Source organism: Silurus aristotelis, assembly GCF_946808225.1.
Source record: "Silurus aristotelis genome assembly, chromosome: 26".
NCBI lineage: Eukaryota > Metazoa > Chordata > Actinopteri > Siluriformes > Siluridae > Silurus > Silurus aristotelis.
Window position 1 is genome coordinate 11,029,721 of NC_139599.1, and position 23,088 is coordinate 11,052,808.

General features: G+C 37.7%; 1 protein-coding gene across 4 annotated transcripts in view; it reads right to left on the minus strand.

The window, feature by feature from the left end:
• The window catches only part of fer (fer (fps/fes related) tyrosine kinase), a 66,572-nt gene that overhangs the window by 12,964 nt on the left and 30,520 nt on the right, over positions 1 to 23,088 (minus strand). For 3 of the 4 annotated variants that reach the window (XM_083531824.1, XM_083531825.1, XM_083531826.1), the window contains 12 exons: positions 22,528 to 22,665; positions 22,305 to 22,424; positions 21,829 to 21,951; positions 21,267 to 21,456; positions 21,058 to 21,153; positions 20,671 to 20,874; positions 20,347 to 20,469; positions 19,944 to 20,000; positions 19,720 to 19,835; positions 19,419 to 19,513; positions 18,546 to 18,669; positions 4,248 to 4,402 (listed from right to left, as the gene is read on the minus strand). In XM_083531824.1, coding sequence (XP_083387950.1) covers positions 4,248 to 4,402; positions 18,546 to 18,669; positions 19,419 to 19,513; positions 19,720 to 19,835; positions 19,944 to 20,000; positions 20,347 to 20,469; positions 20,671 to 20,874; positions 21,058 to 21,153; positions 21,267 to 21,456; positions 21,829 to 21,951; positions 22,305 to 22,424; positions 22,528 to 22,665 — 1,541 coding nt within the window. The remainder of the gene's footprint in view (positions 1 to 4,247; positions 4,403 to 18,545; positions 18,670 to 19,418; positions 19,514 to 19,719; positions 19,836 to 19,943; positions 20,001 to 20,346; positions 20,470 to 20,670; positions 20,875 to 21,057; positions 21,154 to 21,266; positions 21,457 to 21,828; positions 21,952 to 22,304; positions 22,425 to 22,527; positions 22,666 to 23,088) is intronic. The other variant, XR_014531824.1, reaches the window with a different exon arrangement.

Consider the following 23,088-nt stretch of genomic DNA (forward strand, 5'->3'; position numbering starts at 1 on the left):
GCCTCCACATGGGTATTGGGCAGGTGTGTCCCCGTAGTGACAAGACAGCAGCAATTGCAGCCTGCCTGATACCAAAGACTAAAGAAAAAAGACTTCAGAAATTTTCCCACGGAGGGACGAATAAATGTATATCTCATCTTAAAAAGTAGTGAGACAGTTTATTGGCCTGGCTGGCTATTATTTTAGGTTTGTTATTTGGAAATCACCAGCCTTCTGACTAATAAATTTTTTTTTAAAAAAGCACGTGACCCCTGGATTAATGAGCCTTTATTTGTTGTTTTTTTTTTTTACATTTCCGGATTAATCTTAATTTTGTAATTATCAAAGTGTGACAGATTTTTTTTTCTGCCATTATGGCTTTCAAGGAAAATTTTTAACTACACAGAGCAGTAATGTGTATACATGAATAGGGCATGCTAATTAGTCAACAACAATGGCTAGCGGAAGAGCAGAAGAACTTAAAAAGCCTTCCGCATCATTTAAATTTAATGTACAGGAGCATTTTGGCTTCCCCGTGAAATATAATAATGAAAGAAGGGTAGTGGACAAAACTGAAGCAACATCACACTGCTTTGCCATTGACAGGATCCAAACATCAACAACTACAGCAACAGCTTCTCACTGTGGCATTTAAGCGTACGGGAGAAAACGACTATTAAATCTATCGAAATGTTTATCACTGCAAACATAAGGCCATACTCTAATGGTTTTAAAATATATTGACAGTGCTTGAACTATGCTACAAAATACCCTCACACACCCATCATGCAAGAACTTTATGAACTAGAACAAAAAAAATCAGTTCTTGCAGGCTTATCTAATTCATCCTCTATTTTAATCGCCACACACGGGTGGACACAAAGAGCTACAGAAGGCTAAGTTACTGTAACTGTTCACTACATCATAGCAAAGTGGGAGATGTGAAGTCCAATGCAACAGACACAGCCCACACAAGCACAAATCTATCTCAGGTACAGGTAGGTAGATAGAAGCAGTAGCAGAATGAAAGTTAAAGTTGCACAATACATGTAGCAATATCACAGTCTCCACAGATAATGCCTAAACCCAATTAAATGCAGTGACAGAAGCTGGATTGGGCCACAGATATCTTGCTTTGCACATGTGATAAATGTAGCATGTCAAAGGGGAATCTCAGGGAGACAGTTATTTTTTGGTAAAACCATAGATAACAGTTTTTTTCTTGTTAAAACCAAAAGTTCCGTGCTGTAAATGGAAAGCAAATTACATTTGTCTCCTGTCCTTTTTTGCTGATCCGAAAATAAATCCAGTTTGTGACTCAAAAACCATAATGTGATCCACACTGCGAGTTTTGTGTCCCTTTGCACCACTAGTTGTGACTGATTTCTTCTCGTCAGAGGGGGAAGTTGGCTGCTGATTGTTGTGCGGTAGAAATATGTCTCTGTGGGCACATGGCTGAGCGCTGGTCTGTGAATACACACAACCACAACTTGAAAAAAGTTGTGACTGTGTGTAAAAATGTAAATAAAAAAATGTAAATATCATAAACCCATAGTTTATTCACAATAGAACATAAAAAACAAACTTTTTTTTAAGTAAAAATAAGGTACTTGCAACACGTCTCAAAAGTTGGGACAGGCCAAGTTTACCACTGTAGAGCATCGCCTCTCTTTTTTTACAACACTTCATATACACTGATCATGCATAACATTATGTCAGCATGTGCACCCTGAATGATCTGTGGCTATGCAGCCCCATATGCAACAAACTGTGGTGCACTGTATTCTGACACCTTTGAATCAGAACCAGCATTATCTTCTTTAGTAATTTGAACTACAATAGCTTGTCTGTTGGATCACATGCTGTCTAATATATCCCACCTACCTACAATTTCCATGATGAAGAGATTATCTGCATTCATTTCACCTCTCAATGTTATAATGTCATAATATTATGCCTGATCGGTATACTGTATGTCTGGGAACTGAGCAGACCAGTTGCTGAAGTTTTGGGACAGGAATGTTGCCCCATTTATGTCTGATACAGGAATCTAGCGTCTCAAGAGTCATGGGTCTTTTATGTCATATTTTTCATCTCATGATGCGGCAAACGTTTTCAATTGGTGAAAGGTCTTACCTGTTCAGCACTTGGACTCTTCTATCACAAAACCATGCTATTAGAATAAATGCAGTACATAATTTAGCATTACCAATTTGCATGGCAAGCTGTTTCTTTTTAATAACAATTACTTTTCAGCCTTTTGCATCTATCCCAACTTTTTTGATGTTGCGGCCATCAAAATATGAATTACACAATTTTCCTTAAAATAATAAATTTCCCCAGTTTAAACATTTGATGTTTTCTATGTTCTATTGTGGATAAAATGTCAATATATTCTATCAATGTTAAATATGCATAATCTAACAGAAACTTCCTATAAACAATAATTTAATTTTTTTGTTAAACAACCCTGTGAATGAGAACTTTACACCAGCATGGTTTAATACTTCAACCATGCTGGTATAAATAAAGAAAGTAAATATAATATTTTATATAATATCCGCTTTTGAAACTCACAGCTGAAAATGACCTGCCTAAATTGAAATGGTAACAGTTCCTGACAACAGTATGCTACACAATTTAGGTTTCTTTGAAAAAAAAAAAAACACTGTGGGTTTTACTATCCATCTACTATCCATTTACTATCCAGAGTTCATATAGGTCAAAAAAAGATAAGTGATTAACACTGAAGTGCCTTGAATATAAATTTTCTTAGAAAAAACATTTTTTTTCCATATATAAATACATAAAATCAATCCTGTAGCAATCTAAAAAAGGTAATGGGTTGAAAGCCACATGTCTCATGAGTTTATATTTTAAATAAGAATATGCAAGAATATTTTCCTCATTGCCAATCTCCAATAAAACAACTGTGAACCGAGACATGCATTCCACTTCCTGACAGGAATAAAAAAGACTTGCCCACATGGGGAATATAAACCTCACATATATTGTTAGAAACATGCACTAATTGACTACACTTTGCATCAGTCATTTTGATTCCATAATGCTACTGGCTGACAAACTTTTTAAATGATTGGTGGTACATAACAAAACCTCACCACAAGATTCCAGCTATCTTTAAAGTTTTTTTTAGTGGCTGGTCACATTTTGTTTGTAAGACCATGTTCTACAAAAGAATGTTGCTTTTTTTTTTTTTTTTTTTATCACCAAAGTGTAGTTTTATTTATGCGAAAATCGTTGTCACTCCCAACGAAAAACGCAACAATTTCAACTCTGCTACCTCCTGCTCCACCTCCTGTCTTTTAGTCAATGCCATTGTCTTTAAACCATACAACAGCGCAGGTCTCACCACAGTCCTATTAACTTTCCCTTTCACTCTTGCAGATACTCTTCTATAACAAATCAATCCTGGCACTCTTCTCCACCCACTCCGTCCTGCATGCACTCTTTTCTTCACTTCTCTAACACTTTCCATTACTTTAACTCATCCACCTTCACCACCTCTTCTCCTTGCAACTGTACCACTCCACTGCCCTCCCTCTTATTCACATACATGTACTCTGTCTTACTCCTACTGACTTTAATTCCCCTTCTCTTCAGCACATACCTTTAGCTCTCCAGGCTCTTCTTAACCTGCTCCCTACTCTCACCACAAATCACTATCATCTGCAATCATCAAAGTTCACAGAGACTCCTGACTGACCTCGTCCTTCAACCTGTCCCCCACCACTGCAAACAAGAAAGGGCTCAGAGCCGATTCCTTGATGCAGTCCAATCTCCACCTTCAACTAGTCTGTCGCTCCTATGTAACATAAACAAAGAAGTAATCATCTGAATTACAACACTCTTGTTTCATTGAATTGGACCAAAAATGCTTTAATACATGTTATTCTGTTGCATTGTACTGCTTAAATTCAGCAAATACAATAGTCATACACTTTCCGTTGAAAAACAGTGATCTAACATTGATGCTTGAGATGCTAGACCTTTAAAAACATATATAGTTCATCATGGTTACTTTCGTCCCCATTTCATTTAATTAAGGTGTTAAATGTAAACATGTAAACATTTAACACCTGCATCAAAATGCCGTCAGGCACGTGGGCAACCAGGGAAGGACTAAGGAGTTCAAAGAAAAAAATACTTGATTATGATTTGGATTAGACCTTGAACATAATGCATTCCAACATACCTGCAGAAAGCTGCTTGAGAGACATGTAAAATATAAGGAACAATATATTTACCATAATTAAGTGCCTCGGGTGCAGTCCACTTTATTGGAATTTGTTTGAGGCCACTAGATGAATAAATCCCATCATCTTCCTGGCGTGACATTCCAAAGTCACTGATTTTCAAAAGGCTGTTCTCCCCCACAAGGCAGTTCCGGGCAGCTAAATCCCTATGACAGACAAATTAAGAGTAAGACAGAGATGTGATTTTGTTTCTCCCTTTCCCAACACAAATACAGATTTTACAAGTGTCAATATATCCAGTTACTAAATACGGTAACTAAACTTAATAGATTACACTGTGGGGCTGCAACTCCTAAATGGAAAAAAAAATTATAATAATTTCAACACTTAACACAAAGTACAGGAACTCTTATGACATTTCTGTGTATAAATAACCCAGGTGTGTTAAGGTGTGGAAAAAGAATTGCTATTTTAACCTCCCTCTTTTACTGCTGGGTTCATGCGTCGGGATTTAGGCAGTGTAACGGTTAATCGTGTTTATATATATATATATATATATATATATATATATATATATATATATATATATATATATATATATATATATATATATATATATATAGTGAGAAAAATAAGTATTTGAACACCCTGCTATTTTGCAAGTTCTCCCACTTAGAAATCATCGAGAGAGGTCTGAAATTGTCATTGTAGGTGCATGTCCACTGTGAGAGACATAATCTAAAAAAAAAATAATCCAGAAATCACAATATATAATTTTTGAACTATTTATTTGTATGATACAGCTGCAAATAAGTATTTGAACACCTGTCTATCAGCTAGAATTCTGACCCTCAAAGTTTGAGGTTGTTAGCTGCATAAAGACACCTGTCCACCCCATACAATCAGTAAGAATCCAACAAGGCTGGAAAGGGCTACGGGGAAATTGCCAAGCAGCATGGTGAAAAAAGGTCCACTGTTGGAGCAATCATTAGAAAATGGAAGAAGCTAAACATGACTGTCAATCTCCCTCGGACTGGGGCTCCATGCAAGATCTCACCTTGTGGGGTCTCAATGATCCTAAGGAAGGTGAGAAATCAGCCCAGAACTACACGGGAGGATCTGGTCAATGACCTGAAAAGAGCTGGGACCACCGTTTCCAAGATTACTGTTGGTAATACACTAAGACGTCATGGTTTGAAATCATGCATGGAACGGAAGGTTCCCCTGCTTAAACCAGCACATGTCCAGGCATGTCCTAAGTTTGCCAATGACCATTTGGATGATCCAGAGGAGTCATGGGAGAAAGTCATGTGGTCAGATGAGACCAAAATAGAACTTTTGGGTCATAATTCCACTAAACGTGTTTGGAGGAAGAAGAATGATGATTACCATCCCAAGAACACCATCCCTACTGTGAAGCATGGGGGTGGTAGCATCATGCTTTGGGGGTGTTTTTCTGCACATGGGACAGGGCGACTGCACTGTATTAAGGAGAGGATGACCGGGCCATGTATTGCGAGATTTTGGGGAACAACCTCCTTCCCTCAGTTAGAGCATTGAAGATGGGTCAAGGCTGGGTCTTCCAACATGACAATGACCTGAAGCACACAGACAGGATAACCAAGGAGTGGCTCTGTAAGAAGCATATCAAGGTTCTGGCATGGCCTAGCCAGTCTCCAGACCTAAACCCAATAGAGAATCTTTGGAGGGAGCTCAAACTCCGTGTTTCTCAGCGACAGGCCAGAAACCTGACTGATCTAGAGAAGATCTGTGTGGAGGAGTGGGCCAAAATCCCTCCTGCATTGTGTGCAAACCTGGTGAAAAACTACAGGAAACATTTGACCTCTGTAATTGCAAACAAAGGCTACTGTACCAAATATTAACATTTACTTTCTCAGGTGTTCAAATACTTATTTGCAGCTGTATCACACATAAATAGTTAAAAAAAATAATACATTGTGATTTCTAGATTTTTTTTTTTTAGATTATGTCTCTCACAGTGGACATGCACCTATGATGAAAATTTCAGACCCCTCCATGATTTCTAAGTGGGAGAACTTGCAAAATAGCAGGGTGTTCAAATACTTATTTTCCTCACTGTATGTATATATATATATATATATATATATATATATATATATATATATATATATATATATATATATATATATATATATATATATATATATTGTGTATGTCTACATTACAGGCAGAAATACAGTTGAGTGAGGATGCAGGAGGATAAAAGCAACCATGCTCAAAAGAGGTACACATCTATATCTGCGACGCAACAATCCTCCTCTGCTAAATTATAGCTTGTCCCAGAGTTTAATCTAGTTCCTCAACCTGCCCACACTCTCGCACATCTACATATAATACTCTATTTATTAGCCTAGCTGATAGCAGATGAAATCTGGGGGATTTTAGGGTCAGCCAAGACCACAAAACCATATTGTTGTTTGGTTCAAAAACTTTGTGGTAACCCGATTACTGGACTGTTTTGCAAACTGTCTCTTAAAGATTAGATATTCCTTTAGAGTCTCAAGAATGGCCTTTAACAATTTTTCAATTGTTCCTCATGTACTGATACATAACTTAATGGTCTCATAGTGATCACAGCGGTCCATATAGCATCCTCTCAGTCAACAAACCTTTTATATAATTCAAACATTTCCTGGTGTCTGTGTGACTAATATTCCTGGATCTGTATTGGAAAAACTGAAAAAGGTGGATGAGACTTGTTCAAGATCAGTGAAGCAGAACTTCTGTCTAGGTTTTTTGAAGTACACTGAAGTCTTGTTAACCCACTATTAGACAGTGAGAAGTGCAGAGGGGAGTATTTAAAATATAGTGTTTTTTCTCCTGAACAATCTGCATGCTTAAAGAAGCAAGAAGCATAAGGGGGCCCTACTTTAGGTTCTCGCTGGACTAAGCAGTCTGTTAGGGATTCAGGAAAAAATGATCAAATATATTGTTTGATTACTGCCTGCAAACAATGAAGCTATATGTAATCATATGCCTAATGTAGATCCAAGTATCTGTAACTATGGTTTTCAGAAAAAAACACTGGGATTTCGTTTCAGTGCACGTCTAACAAACGCAATCTTTTTTACTTGCGGAACATAGATAAAATCTGAGATCCCACAGGAAAGTATTAAGTGGCGGACCTAAGTTTGGTTAGTCTCTGCTTCGCACTTTGAGCGCATTTTGATAATGATAACGTTTCAAATGCCAGGATTAGTAAAATTGTAATTTTAGCTAAGAGTAAAATAAAGTTGGTTTCAGAAAGCATACTTTGAAACATTAAATAGCCATCAAAATGGCAATAAAATTTAAAAAGCCAGAAGAAATACCATATCTAAGAATGTAACCAAGATCTCAATTGTAAATAGAGACAGACAAAGGAGCATGTCAGAGAAAGAGAGAGACAGGGAGGAATTAATGTGTGTGTAGGATTAAAACACTAAGAGAAGCAAGCATCTATGTAAACATGCTCTGTTCTAGAGCTTCTGTGTCTGAGCTGAATGTATGTACAAACAAAATTAGGCACTGGGTAAAATGTACATAAAGACAATGCAATGATTTGAAATTCTCATAAACCTATATTTTATTCACAATAGAACATAGAAAACACGTTTAAACAAATTGTTTTTAGGATTATTTTAAGAAAAAAATAATGCGGTTTTACATCTGATGGCTGCAACATCTCTCAAAATAAATTTAGCAACCCCCTCTTTTTTTTAACAACAGTCTGTAAACATCTTGGAAATGGTACTTTTCCAGATGTGCATGCTACCCAATCCATAGAAACTAATGCACCCCCCATCATCACAGATGCAGGCTTTTAAACTGAGTGCTGATAAGAAGATGGATACACTGTCCATTGTTTCTATGATTGTATGATCACAGAACAATTTTCGACTACGAGTTATTTTCTTTGCAGATTAATGAATTTAAAAATGTAATACCACATGAGGGTCTGAAAATCACAAGCACTCAATATTGATATCTGCCTTGTCCCTTGCACACAGATTTCTTAAGATTTACAATTCTTTTGATATTATGTACTGTGGATGATAAGATATATATTCAATTTTATATATATTTTGATTATATTGATATTTATATTTACATTATTCTGAAATTGTTTTGCCCCCATCCAAACTATTTTAAGATGTGGTATGGCTATCAAGTTCAAAACTGGCTTATTTCTTCCTTACAATAGCACATTTAATTAATTTAAACAAATTGAACACCTGCGTCTTCTAAAAAAAGTTACTATAGTTATCTAGCAGTTAAAAGATGAGCACGCTGATAACCCTATAAATCTATTGTAAAATTCCTCAGATAACATTTTTAAGTTGTAATGAAATGCTCTGATCAAGCATTTCGTTTAAGAAATTAATCAGATATCCTCTTCTAATGAAGCTGCTGTTGCTGCGTAGCAAATTTTTACCCTAATTTACAGCCCAGTGATCCCTTTATTCTACTATCTTAAGATCATATGGTTCCATATGATTCTACTCTGATGACACATAACCCAGAAAACTACAATAAAAAAAAAAAAACAGTGAATTTGGGGTCAATTATAGGTAGTAGCACTTAGCCATCCATTATGATTATGATCAATCCATTTTGTTTCGGGAACATTGTGCAGAGCATGGCACCTGCTCATGGTGCAGACAATATAATTGAATTGGATTACCCTACATATTTTAGATTCTGTCTGATAATTTGGAGAAATGTTTAAAGATGTGAGTGAAAAACAGTGGCTCTACTTTCTACACAAAATTTAGAAACATGGATACAATGTGAGAATTTTTTAATAGCTCATCATGAATAGAATGTTGTTAAAGAAAGTTGAATGATTACCTAGTTCTTAATTTTGTTAATATGAGATTAAAATCTATCTTCAGGCATTATATCAATCGTCCGTCCTGTTATTAAGGGTTGAGAGGATTACCTCTCAAGTACAAGATAAATCCATAAAGTCTTCTTAGCTCTTCTGTAGCTTAAATCTGGGTAGCCCAATCAACACCATCAATCATCCATTACTTCAGCCCTGTTTTTACATTCAGTTAGATCACTGGGACAATTTTTGCTCTAATTATCCTGCTAATTATTATGGTTGAGGATGAAGGAGAGTGAAGGGGGACATGATGATGATGTGCTGAATTTTCAGGTTCCACCAGCCAATCTCCAAAAAGCAGACTTTGACTTCTATTCTACTCTGTAAAAGCATTATTTACTCATTAATGACAAATTCTAAGGTTCTCTACAGTTGTAATATGGTTAAACTGTACAAGCATATCTCAGCTTCAGAGAATATGTTAAATCGTCAAGAGGAGTACTTATTGACTGGGTTTGACTTTTGTAGAGACCAACGAAACTCACTACCACTTATTCCTAAAAGCTAATGTTAGAGCCTGCAGAAGTAATGATTGCTTTGTTATAACCAAAAACTGCACTAATGAGTGTTTTTTGTGATATAACTGGCTATGATTTGTCTTTTTAAAAGAATGTCTTTCGCATCTCTTTCAAAGACATACATTTCCACAGCATACACAGCTGCAAACCCTAGTCAGGTTCTTGTACCAAAGACAGCATGCCTTACACCCTTCAATAACAACAGACCAGTGTCCTCTAGGTCTAACGTGATGAAGACCCTGGAAGAGTTCAATTTCGTACCGTTTTGTGACAAAGATTGGCTAATCACATGCTCATCAGACTCATCCAAGATGGCGACGAGTCTGCATATGAGCAGAAGGTGAAGCAGCAGGTGCTATGGTGCAGTCAGAACAACCTTGAGCTAAACACACTCAAAACTGTGAAGATGATAGTGGTCTTTAGGACACACCCTTCAACACAACTCCCCCTCACAATATCCAAAATCCCTGTGTCATCTGTGGAGAACTACAAGTTTCTGGGCACTACCATTTCCCAAGACATAAAATGGGAATCCAACATAAACTTGATTCTGAAAAAGGCCCAGCAGAGGATGCCACAGGAGCTGTTGATACAGTTCTACACTGCAGTCATTGAATCTGTCCTGTGCTCATCAATCACCATCTGGTTTGGAGCAGCAACAAAACAAGACAGAAACAGGCTGCAGAAAACAGTTAAAACAGCAGGAAAAAAATCATTGGTGCTCCGGTCTTTCTAAAATATTGGAAAATAATTTTCCAATATTTATAACCGTACGAAAAACCAACCAAACAAAATACAAAGTTGTTTGTACAAACTCCATTTTTTTCCCCACAAAATTCTACAAATTGTTTAATTGTGATATGCCCAATGTACCAAATTGTATTACTATGATGTATTTTAATAAAGCAAATTATTCCTATATGAATCACATAATTGCCTGAGAAAGTAAAAAAATAAATAAATTATTTAATTAATTAATTAAAAAACTGGCAACACTGTGTAGAATTCTTTGATGAGGTTAGTTTGAATTCTTTGGATTTTCCTATCAGGAAATAATAAAAATTATCAAGTCTTAGAAATAGGTAAACACAACCTTTACCTTTAAATAACTTTAGCAGCAATAAGTTAAAATATTCATGCTCTGTATGACTACCAGTCTCCTACATCATTGTTGAGGGACTTTGGCTCACTCTTCTTTACAGTTTTGCTTTTGTTCCTTGAGGCATTTGCTTAATTACAGCTTTCTTAAGGTTCTGCCACAGCATTTAGTCAGACTGAGATATGGACTGAACAAATCATTAATTTGGGTTCTTTTTCAGCCATTTTTTTGTAGATTTCATTGTCCTGTAACATGACCAAATATTGGCCAAGCTTTAGTGGTCAGATAGATGGCCTTACATTTAACTCTACTTTGTTATACAGAGTTTTTTATGGCCAACTCAATGACTGCAAGTTGCCCAGGTACTATGGTTGCAAAACAAGTCCAAACCATTACCCCTTCATATACTGTGCATGACAGTTAGTATGAAAGGTTTGTGCTTATATACTGTGATTAGTTTTTGCTAAATGTGGCACTGTGCATTATGCCCAAACAGCTTTACAAAAGACACTTACAGAAATCTTGTGATTTGTTAAGATCCTACTTTGCAAACCTAAACCATGTTGCCACGTTCTGGGGTGAATTTGCTTTAAAGCAAACTGTCTTGAATTTTTTCCATTTGTGCTTAATCGTCCTCACTACAGAATGATGGGCTTTAAATTGTTTGAAAATGATCATATAACTCTTCCATTTGATGGGCAGCCGCAATTAGCTCTTTAAGATCACGACAGAATTCTCTTTGGTGTTGTGTTAACACACCTGAATGCTTCAGACCAGGAAATTGCTTAAACTTGGGCGCTTTTTTTTTTTTTTTTTATAGAGGTGGGCACACTATAACCTTAAATTAATCAAGTGCATTTAATTAGCAGCAGTTAAGGTATACTTAGATTTTCACATATGGCTTTTCCATTTAAGCTTTGTTTTTCTAAAATAAATAAGGACATTGTGAAATGTCATGTATTATTGTTTGTCTGTATTTACCAAATTTTAAGACCTGCTAAGGACCGGAAAATTCATATGTCATTTGATATGATCATATGATATGTAAGGTAATAGAGGGGTGTATGTATGAAAGTATACAAGAGAAGCGCTAACCTCAATTACAATTTAGAACTTATTAAAACATATCCTATTCATAATAAAACAAACAAACAAACAAACAAACAAAAAGTTTAAACTGAGACTAAAATTATAATTTGAAGGCCACAACAGGTCTCAAAAAAGTTTGGACAGGGCCCATCGGTGCATCATGTCCTCTGTCCATATACATTTGAGAATTGAGAGACCAGTTGTTGAAGTTTTGGGAGAGGAATATTGACCCACACACACTGATACACAATCCGACACAGGATTCTAGCTGTTCAACAGTTCTTAGTGTCCTCAGTTATATTTTTCGTTTTATGAGGTGCCAAATGTTTTTAAATGGTGAAAGGCCTAGATTGCAGGCAGGCCAGTTCAGTACCCAGACTCTTCTACAACAAAGTCATGCTTATTGTAATAGATGCAGTATGCATATAGCATTATCTTGCTCAAATATGCAAAGCCTTCAATGAAAAGGTTTTCTGAATGGAAGCATTTGTTGCATCAAAACCTGTATATAAGTGCAGCATTGATTGAGCCATTCCAAATGTGCAAGCTGCCCAGTCCATGGCCACTAATGCACTTCCATACCATCAGAGATGTGGCTTTTTTAACTGAGCACTGATAAAAAGCGTGATGTGCAAAAAAACAAAAAACAACCTGAGACAAGGAGACAGTAACTCTCTAAAACAGTAAACACATGACATGTGAATGTTGTGCACGTTGTAATGAAAAGGAACTAAAAAACCTAATATGCAATGAAGCAAGTGGGGGGAGTCAGGAGACATTGCCTTCTGTGAAAATTTAAATTAAATTGTGTGGAGGGGAGAGAAGCTGTTTGTTTGCTGCACCAAAAGTAAGTTTTCTTCTCGTTTGCTGTATCGAGTTTGAAAATGTGTACAATGTTAAACGACTTGGAGTCTCGGAACAAATGAAATTAACCAAACATTTAACGTGGAAGAATATGTCGTGTCATGAAAGCCTTGTTCTCTGCACTGCTAAAGGAGTGCTTGGATCACCAAAATTCATGTAAGATGCTCCTTTTCTGGTTTGTTTGGGCTGTTCAGAAACTGGATCATCAGACCTTAAGCACCAAGACCGAAGAGTCTAAACTTTTGGACAGGATGTGTTTAGTGGACATTTAACCCACACATATTTTGTCTTTTGAACCATACATTAAGGACATAAATGTTCCGATTCGTTATCTGAACTGCTGAGAGCCACGGGTTGACATGTAGTTAGTAGTTTACAGTTCTTTTTGGAGTGCGGCAGTGTGTGTTTTTTTTTTTTTACCTTCATAAGTGCTATCTCGCATTATTCCAAATATTGACCATTGAGGACTAATATATTTTGGGGATGCATATTTTTCTCCTTTTTCTTTTAAACAATGAATGAGATACATTGATGCAACCTTATATATGTATTTAATGAAATATTTTTTTTTTGCTTATGTGTGAAGTTGATGTGCTTTGAATGGTAAAAAGAAATGCATCTCTCATGAGTTAAATTTAAAAAGGACAATTGTAAAATCATAAGTGTCTGGTATTGGCATATGTCTACTTTCAGAGACAGATTGTTAGCTTTACACCAGTTCGTTAAACTTTGTACCTCATCTCTGTACCCACCACAGTCCTGTCATCAGCAAACTTGATGATTTGAGCTGTGCATTGCTACATAGTCGTGAGTCAGCAGGGTGAATAGCAGGTAAATGAGCACAAAGCCCTGAGAGGCCCCAGTGTTAAAGTGATGGTGTTCAAGGTGCTGATCCCAATAAGATCAGGCTCCCAATCAGGTGCTGAGGGACAATGGTGTTGAATGCTGAACTAAAGTCTATGAACAGCATTCGTACATATGAAACCTTGTGTTCCAGGTCACTGAGTGCTATGTGGAGTGTGCTGGTGCAGTTTGGGCCATATGCAAACTGCCGTGGATCCAGTGATACGGGCAGCAAAGTCTTGATGTGCCGCATGGCGAGCCTCTCAAAGCACTTCATAATGAGTGAGTGAAACAAGACGTTAGTCAATGAGGCATGACAACAGCACTGCTCAGATATATGCTGAAGACATCGGTAAGAACATCTGCCAGTTGTTCTGCACATCCTCTGAGCAATGTTGTCTGGTCCTGCAACTTTCTGTGGGTTAACTCTACATAGAGATTTCATCACATCAGCTGTGAAGAAATAAATCCCCTGGTCGGTGGAAAGAGAGTTGTCTTCCCCGCTGTCACGTTGTTCTGTCGTACAAATCAAGCATAAAAGCTGTTCAGCGCATATAGAAGGGAGCTATCATTATTGAAATCAGGTGATTTCCTATAGTTGGTGATTGCTTAGATGTTTTGCCACATGCACCATGTGTCGCAGCTGTCTGTGAAGTGTTTGTGGCTTCTCTGGGCATGTGCACACAATGCATTACATTACATTGGCCTGAGACAGTTTGGCCCTGAGACAGTTTGGAGTCTTGGGTCTTTAGGACTGTGGATAACTTTCCAGTTATCCACAGTTGCAGCATAAGATGAAGTTCTTTGGGACAGTGACATCAATGCACTTGCTAACGTAGGATCAGCAAAACAGAGATGTGGTCTTAGTAGCCAAGGTAGGGGACATTTGCTAGCAGGATGCATGATAGAGCAGGCTGGTTAGAGCAAGCTTTTAGCCTAGCACTGACAACCTGCTCACTTTCTCGTGAACCGCTTTTGATGTCCCTTCCTCTGGCCGTCATCCACAAGTGACACAGAGGTCTGGGGGCCTGGTCCTCGAAGCAAGCCGAGGGCACATAGCTTCAGATCATCATTTATGGTGGTGTTGGGGTTACTTTTGTATTTCTGCAGAGTCTGGCAATGGCACAAACGGACAGCGGTTGCGCTGATGTCCATATGTTGCATGGGACAGGCTACAACATAAAAATAGCACAATTTTGAATCCGGAGTGTCTGCTGCGGGCTACTGCCATGCTAACATCTTGTCATGTTCATGCATGCCTTTTTCTATGCATGATTGATAATTAACCTGCATATGTGGATGGCATGGAAAACTGTGTTCACAGACAATGATTTGAGCCAATTAAGTGATTTCCATTACAGAATCATGATTTTAATTGCAGTGCTGCCTGAGGGCCCGAAGATCATGGGCCTCCACTATTGATTTTTGCCCTTGACCCTTATGCACAGAGATTTCTCCAGATTCTTTATAACTTTTGATGAGATAATGTACTGCAAATGATGAGATACTGTTTTGCAATTTTACAGTCTTTGTCAGATTGGTGAAGCTCTGCCCATCGTTAGATCTGAGGGACTCTGCTTCTCCAAGATGCACTATTTATACCCCATCATCTTACTGACCTGTTGTTAATTAATCTAAATAGTTGCAAAATGTTTCTCCAACTCTTCTCAAAGAGTTCTCACTATTTTGAGAAAATATGACCTTATAACTCCAAGGTTATCATTCCTACACTGGCTACCTGTTAAGTTTTGAATCGACTACAAACTATTGATAGTAACAAAATGTTTGTTCTATAATTCTTACGTTCTGTAAAGCGGCTTTTGAGACAATGTCCATTGTAAAAAGCGCTATAGAAATAAACTTCAACTGTTTTATTTATAAACTTTCCAGGCTTTTGTTGCCTGTCCCAAATATTTTGAGACATTACAGCAATCAAATTCAAAATTACCTTTTTTTTTCATTAAAGCATTGTACAGTGTTATTAGTCCCAGAGACTGGTTTACATTGGTAGATCTGAAAGACGCTTAATTTCACATAAGTATTTATATGGCACAAAGGAATTTTTACGGTTTGCCTATCAGGGCACAGCCTACGAATTTTTGACAGTTCCGTTTAGGCTGGCACTAGCCTGAAATCTTTACCAAATGGGCCAAGGCTGCACCATCACCGCTAAGAACATCGGGTCTCATAGTGTCAGCATATTTGGACTCTGTCACGGCGGCAGGCGGAGGTGGATACAAGTATGGTTGTGTCTCACCTGAAGAGCTTAGGCTTTAGAATAAACGAGACAAAAAGCTGCTTGGTGCCCATGCAGGAAGTAATCTATCTGGGTCTCAGGCTGAACTCAGACCTGTTTCAGGCTTTTCTATCTTCCAGAGAGGGAAGAGAGTTCCATCTTCCAGAGAGGGAAGAGAGTCCCATTCAGACACTCTAGGGCTGATGGCTTGGCAGTGTCCTTTATCCCATTGGGACTGTTGCGAATGAGAGTGTTTCAGTGCTGGGTAGCAGCACAGAGCTTATGTCCGAAGCGCCACATCAACCGCAAAGTGATAGTATCATTACTTTGCTTGCGCGCTCTCCGCCACTGGAGAAATCACACATTTATCGAATCAGGAAATCTGCTGGGAGCTGTTTCCCTGAGAAAAATAGTGACGACTGATGCGTTGCTTACAGGCTCACAGGTGGGGTGCAGTGTGCGAGGGCAGGATAGCGAAAGGGAAATAGCCTGTCTCGCTATGGAACACAAACATAAACTTCCTGGAACTGTTAACGGTGTTTCTAGCTTTAAAACATTTCGTGCAGTTTCTTCGAAGTCACCACGTCTTGGATGTGGTGGCTGACCCGTGGCCAAACATACTGCTTTACACAATTCCTCCGCTGAATATGATCATACCGACTCTAAAAATAGTAAGAGAATGCGGTCACTCAGTAATACTGATGGCTCCGAGCTGGCCAGGAAGTTGTGTCTGGCAGAGATAATCCAGCTCCTGCACGATCGGCCCTGGCCTCTCCCAGTGCGCAGGGAACTCCTCTCGCAAGCGCGCAAAGAAATTGTTCACCCAGCACCGAACAGAGTAGCTCTCTGGCTCTGGCCTGTTAGAGGTTGAATTTAAGTGTCACAGGTTCGCCTCAGAGAGTGATTGGGACATTTTAGAATGCACCAGCAGCTCCGACTTGCTATGCATATGAGAGGGAATGGAATATATTTTAGCTATGGTGCACGCAAAGGCAGATTGTCCCCTTTCACTGTTCTGTGGCAGAGATGATATGCTTTTTGCAAGAACTTTTAGATAAGGGCAAGTTTGTAATCTTGCGTACCAGTAAAGATTTATTCATTGCTAGAGACTTAAAGCACTTTTGTACGTCGCTCTGGACAAGGGCATCTGCTAAATGCCGCAAATGTAAATGCAGTGCGTTTTCAACCGTTAAGGTTTACCACGCCGCTGTTCCTGCATACCACGTTCGGATTGACCTGAAATACTATTGGTCATCACCCACTTGTGTGCAGGTTTTTGAAGGGGCGCGATGCTTGAACACATTTTCAAAGCCGCTGATTCCGCAGTGGGATCTGTCTGTGGTCCTTAGTGCCTCTCTCAGCCTCCTTTTTCAGCCGATAGAATTGCTTTGAAACTTCTTTCGCTGAAGGTTGCTTTGGTATTATCTCTTTCAACCGCGAAGTGGGTTAGTGAACTTCATGACTCCTGTATGCGGTTTGCTATGGATTTCTCGTGAGTGACTCTCAAGACTAATTCGGCATTTGTCCCTAACGTGAGCGAGTCAGATTTTGCCTGCAGGCAGGTGGATTTGCTGTTTTTTCATACGCCTCCTTTTTTTCTCAAACGAGGAGGAGCGGCTTCATTGTTATGTAACGCACGGACAGGGCACAAACTATGTGGACAGGACGAAGGGATTGAGACGGAGTAATCAGCTATCATGGGCTGATTCTCGTAAGAGAATTCCTGTTTCCCGGCAGCGCCTGTCCCACTGGCTAGTGAAAGCTAGCCAGTGAGACTTTGCCGCACACTTTTGTCCAATTTTATAGGCTGGACGTCACGGAGCCTTCGTTGGCTCATTCTCTCCTAAGTAAAAAAAAAATAAAAAAATCTAAGGAAAAAAGAAGATGGAAACATCATAATGGGGATGGTTTCTTCGGTGAAGGGTGGAAAGCTCATGTTAATTTTACCACACATCACTAAGTTGGTTGACACGCCTGCTTCGGACAGCATATCTGCAATACGGGAGTGTTACTTTAGGTAACCCCGGTCCTCTGATAACAGGAGTGAGGTATCTCACCACACTTTGCACAGAGAAGAGATATGGTCAGAATGAGGCAGGGACTGTCAGCAGTCCTGCATCACTCTCGTCATTGGTCTGTCAACCGACAGACGTGGTGTGATTGGTGCTTTCAAGGATTGGTCACGCCCAAGGCGATTCCCATAGTGAGATACCTTAACTTCTGTTATCAGAAAACCGTGGTTACCAAGGTAACCTAAAGGTCTGTCACCTATCCGGTCCCTGTCGTTACTCCCACTCTCCACCAGAGTGTGCCATAACCACCATGACTAGGTCCTATTGGACTGCACTTCACAGACGCTCAGATTGCCTGGGAAACAATCGCAGACTCCTCTCAGTTCCCAGCAGGAGGACTTAAAAAGGGGCACACACACACATACACACTCTCATTGCTGTGTATTAACCTACTAACGGGTTGTTTGTCTTGTTTATGCCGGCCAGTGTTTCCATGTTTTACCATGCCATGTTCTAGTGTCTTCACTTTTTTGACCTCTGACTGTTTACCTTGTTTATGATTGTTTGCTACCGGCCTCGACCATTGCCTGTTTTTTTGGATTAACCGTTTTTTTTTTAACAACTTTCTTAAAGCTGATGTCTGGATCCTCTACTCAGTCATCATGCCTAGTGAACCTGGTTCAAAAACCATTGCATTCTGTTTTTACTGACACTTTATACAGTGTCCAAACTTTGGAATTGTGGTTGAATGTTCAATGCTGAATTTTGGAGCTTGCTACCTGTGGATGCAGTTCTTAAGCTCCAGGTAGGCCATTCCTGCAGCTGCATCCAAGGCAAACTTTAGTAGCTGTTTTGTTTTGAGGTCTTCCTTCTTCTTCCTCAAAAATGAAAGGAAATCCCCTCCTGACCAGAAAGGAAAGTGAAATGACATTTTTAATTGCATTTTGTAAAATCAAAAGATCTTCCAGCCAAGTCAATTAATGTTTGGAAAATGTCACTGTTATTTTAGTGGTTTGTTAAAGTATCTGGCTAAATCTGATATTGTAGGGCTATACACTACACAATTCATCCTGCTGCTTCTCTTAGCAGTCACATAGTCAAATAATTGCTAGGGTACCTGTTCTATTAGCAATCACACAGTGTCAAATAGTTTGCCAATGAGCAAAATGTTGGCTGAGGAATCTAAAGTGAAGACCTTCGGTTTAATAATAATTATTATAATAATAAAAATATCTTAAATCCAGACCTAAACTCAGTAGAAATATAGAGGCAGGGCATGAAAAGTATTTTGGTTTATGTCATTCTGCATTTGAAATTTGTCCACAAATTGTAATAGTCCATAATTTAAAAAAAATCTATAATTGAGACACGGGGCCAACATTGGATCATGAGCAGTACCTTCTCTTCTCCATTTTCTTCCCATCACTTAGGCGATTTTTGTCATCTGTCCAAATGATGTTCCAGAACTGTATGGGCTTTATTAAAATAATCTTAAAATTTAATCTGGTCTTCCTGTGTTTGGGTCTTGCCACTAGTCTACATCTTGTGGTAAACCTCCTGTAATAACACCATTACAACTGTGTACTTTGACAAAGATACTCCTTGTGAAGTTCTCCAATTACTCAGTTGGTTGGTAAACTATATGAGCATACCTGGCACAAGTTCCATCACTATATAAATCGGCTGTCTTTGTGTACAGACTCCTATTAGCTTCACAATGTTGGGATGATCATACTGCTTAAGGATCCTTAAGGATAAAACAAAACACACCATTTAGAAAATCAACTGAATTTCCAACCAAAAACATACTATATTTTTAGAAATAAAATGTAGAATTACCTAATATACAGCACATAAAAAATATAAATATTGTAGCCAGTGAACAATCTATTATGCATAAAGCTAATAGAACATAATCTAATATGCATAAAGCTGATAGTAAAGCGCATTCACCTTGCCTCTGAAAGAAATTTAATCTTGAGGTCTTGTGGAAGATCCTCTTTACAAGTCTTCACAGCCACAGGTGTCTTATCCCTCAACATTCCTTTGAACACCTCACCAAAATTGCCCTAAATCACAATTTATACCATGGTGATATTTTTTTATTAAGATCACATTAAAAAGTGCTTTACAATCTAATTATTATAAATTATATTAATTGGAAAGTTTAGACTTGCCTTTCCTAAAAGTTCTCCAAGAATGACATCCTCATGATTAAGAATCCATTTTTTATCCTTGGAAAAAAAACAACAAAAAAACCCCACACAAATTAGTTTTACTAGATTAATAGTACACAAACATATGAACATAAAACATATTTACTCTTAACTATTAAAGAAAAAAGTGGCATCATTTTTAAAATAATTTTCAAACATGCACTCATTAAACAGCAATATCGGGTCATATATCGGTCACTGCATACATGTATATAAAGAACGACAACCACTGATATATGAAAACAGTACAAGAACACTTACAATTTAAATTTAACATGCAAAATTGGTTAAAAAGAGATCTTAGGTAATATGTGAAAATAAAATGCAACTCATGGGACATGCATCATGGTCAAAAGTGTGATACCTTTAATACAGGGTGTAATAACATGACTCCAGACTTTTTAGTAATGACTTGTTTTGTAGAGTAATGGTGCTCAATCAGCTGCGGAATGGTGGGATATCCAGTGCCTTCAAATCGATACTGATTCTGCAGAACAACAGACAATGAAACCATGTAAAAATAAATATCCAGTAAGAAACAAAGAAAGAAACAACAAAGCCCTATTTTTAGAGATAGCTTTAGAAATCTTTCTATTGCTGACCTGATTGCTTGTAGTGATGCAATCCAAATGCCATTTAATACTCAACATAATAATGTATTTTATATATAAAAATTTCCAGTACTCACATCTGCAAACTGAATGATGAAGTGTCTGCGCTGGGCATCTGAGAAGACAGAGAGCACATACTCGCCAGGCTTTCCATGGCTCTCACGAACCAGGAAGTCTCCCTGCTGCTTAAGCAGCTCTTGAGCCTCAGTGCGTGGAATCGCCCCATGGTACCACTCCTGTTCCCCCAAAGGCTTTTCACTGATGGGGATCACATCAATGAACTTGATGGCAGAAATACAATAAACAATGTTATTCATGTCAAATTTGTTCATTATTAGTAATAAATAAATAAAAAGAACAGTGTATATCAAATTTATATAATCAACAGGCGCTGAAATTTATTTGACTGTATTCAACTAGCAGTCTGAAACTGAAAATGCTAAAGGGCGGGTCATAGCACTTACTGAGGATGAGCCCAGTACAGACTTTGGGGAACGAATAATGCCAGCAATAGAGTGGCGAAGGGTGTCAAACTTTGAAGTTCTGTCTTTACTTTTGTCCTAGTCATTACAAAAAATACAGAAATGTCTACATTATTAATGAAATAGAGAGAAATAATAATATATTAAATATATTATATATTTTTAGAATAAAAATATATTTTTAAACAGACCATTGAGTTGATGGATCGTGCATCTTCCTCATAATTGACTACAGCTGGAGGCTCCTTGCCCTCATTCTCCTGCATCTTTTGCTCTAGCATCCTCTTCTGGGAGCTCAGTTTGGCTTCTGAGCAGCGTAGGAGCTGCACCATCTGTTTTAATTCTTCCAGCGACTGCTTCTGACTCAGCAACAGCACCTTACTAAAAGAGAGACAATACACATTACTTTTGAAAAACATTCTTTTTTTTTTTTTTTTTGGAATGTAACAATTCAGGTAATACATGAGAGAGCCACAACTAAGTGTTAAAAGTATATACTTAGTTCTGTTACAAAGCAGACCATACACATGTAATTAAAAGGTAACCAAAAGCATTTTTAAACAACACAAGCTTAGAGATGTACAAAATAATTTGTTTATCACTAGGTACTCAATACATAATAAATAATATATAATAACACCCACTTTCCATAGATTACAACACAAAGACATTGCCAACATGCAATTAAAAAAAGAAATGTTTTCCAAAAAGATTAAAGCAAAATGTGGTTGTCAGATACTGTGCTCTACATACTCTGACTTCTTCTCGAAATGCTTGGTATACTCCTCAATTTTGCTCTGCAGGTCTGCCATAAGGTCCTCCTTACTGCGTAGACTCTTTTGGGTTAACACAAGCTCCTCAGTTGTACACTTCAACCTTGACAAAATCAAGACAAATATGTAGTGACACCATACTCCAACAAGGGACTGAAGTTTTAAACACAAACACACCATTAGCAAAGAGATAATCAACCCTACATATTAACAAATTACTGCAAACTATATTCTGCTCCTCTCAGCTAAAACTGTATCTAGCCAGTTTTAAAAACTGACCATCTATTGGCCAGTGAATGCAGGTGCACATAATCTGACATAATGTCCTTCGTATTCCCGCTGCACTTTCAGTCAACACTTTATAACAAACCACGAATAGCCAGGCTAAATTCAAATTTGCCATGAAGAACATGTATGACCGAAACTTAAATGGTAAATAAAAATCTGAAAACTCACATTGCTTGTAAACTTTCTGCTGTTAAATTATTCCATTGAATCTCATTGGCTTGAAGATTCTCTGTTTCCTCTAACAATGAGACATCAAATTCTACATTTGGTTCGTTGGTTTTAGGTGACCTGGTTTAGGAAATACAACAGTATTAATAATAATAACAATAAGAATGTTAAGTTTAATAGTTTTCGCTAGGTTTTGTAGGCTTTTTTGAGTATTTTTACAAACCTGTACACTTCAATGAAGTTTTCATATTCCGATGTAGAATCGATTAGATCAATACAGGTGTTTATTTCTTTGTGGACCTTTACTATTTCATCTGTTAAGAGACTGGTGATTTCACTGTACTCTTCAAGTATCCCCTTCCTTGTTGAGAGAACAAAACAAACATCACAAAAAATTTAATTTGTTCTTTAAAATAGGCAATAGAAAAATACAGTATTGGTTAACAAAAATATGTAAAAATTGCCATTTAAGATAATCTTCCTCAAGATAATTTTAGTAAGTCTTTTCGATATGTAATGAATGCAAAGTACATGCTAAAAAGCTTGAAAAAAGGGAAAAGGAATCAAATATATATTTAAAGTAAAAAAAATATATTCTCTTTCAAACACAGCACACAGAAACAACTCTTTTAATAAAGCGACCAAAACTTCCTGTTAAGTGATATATAAAATGGACAATGTCTTTTTATATTTTTAAAGTTGAAATTAAAGGTAATGTGGATAAACATTCGTGAAACGATTCCAGATTGTACAGAACATTCCACAAACATACAGAAGAAAATGT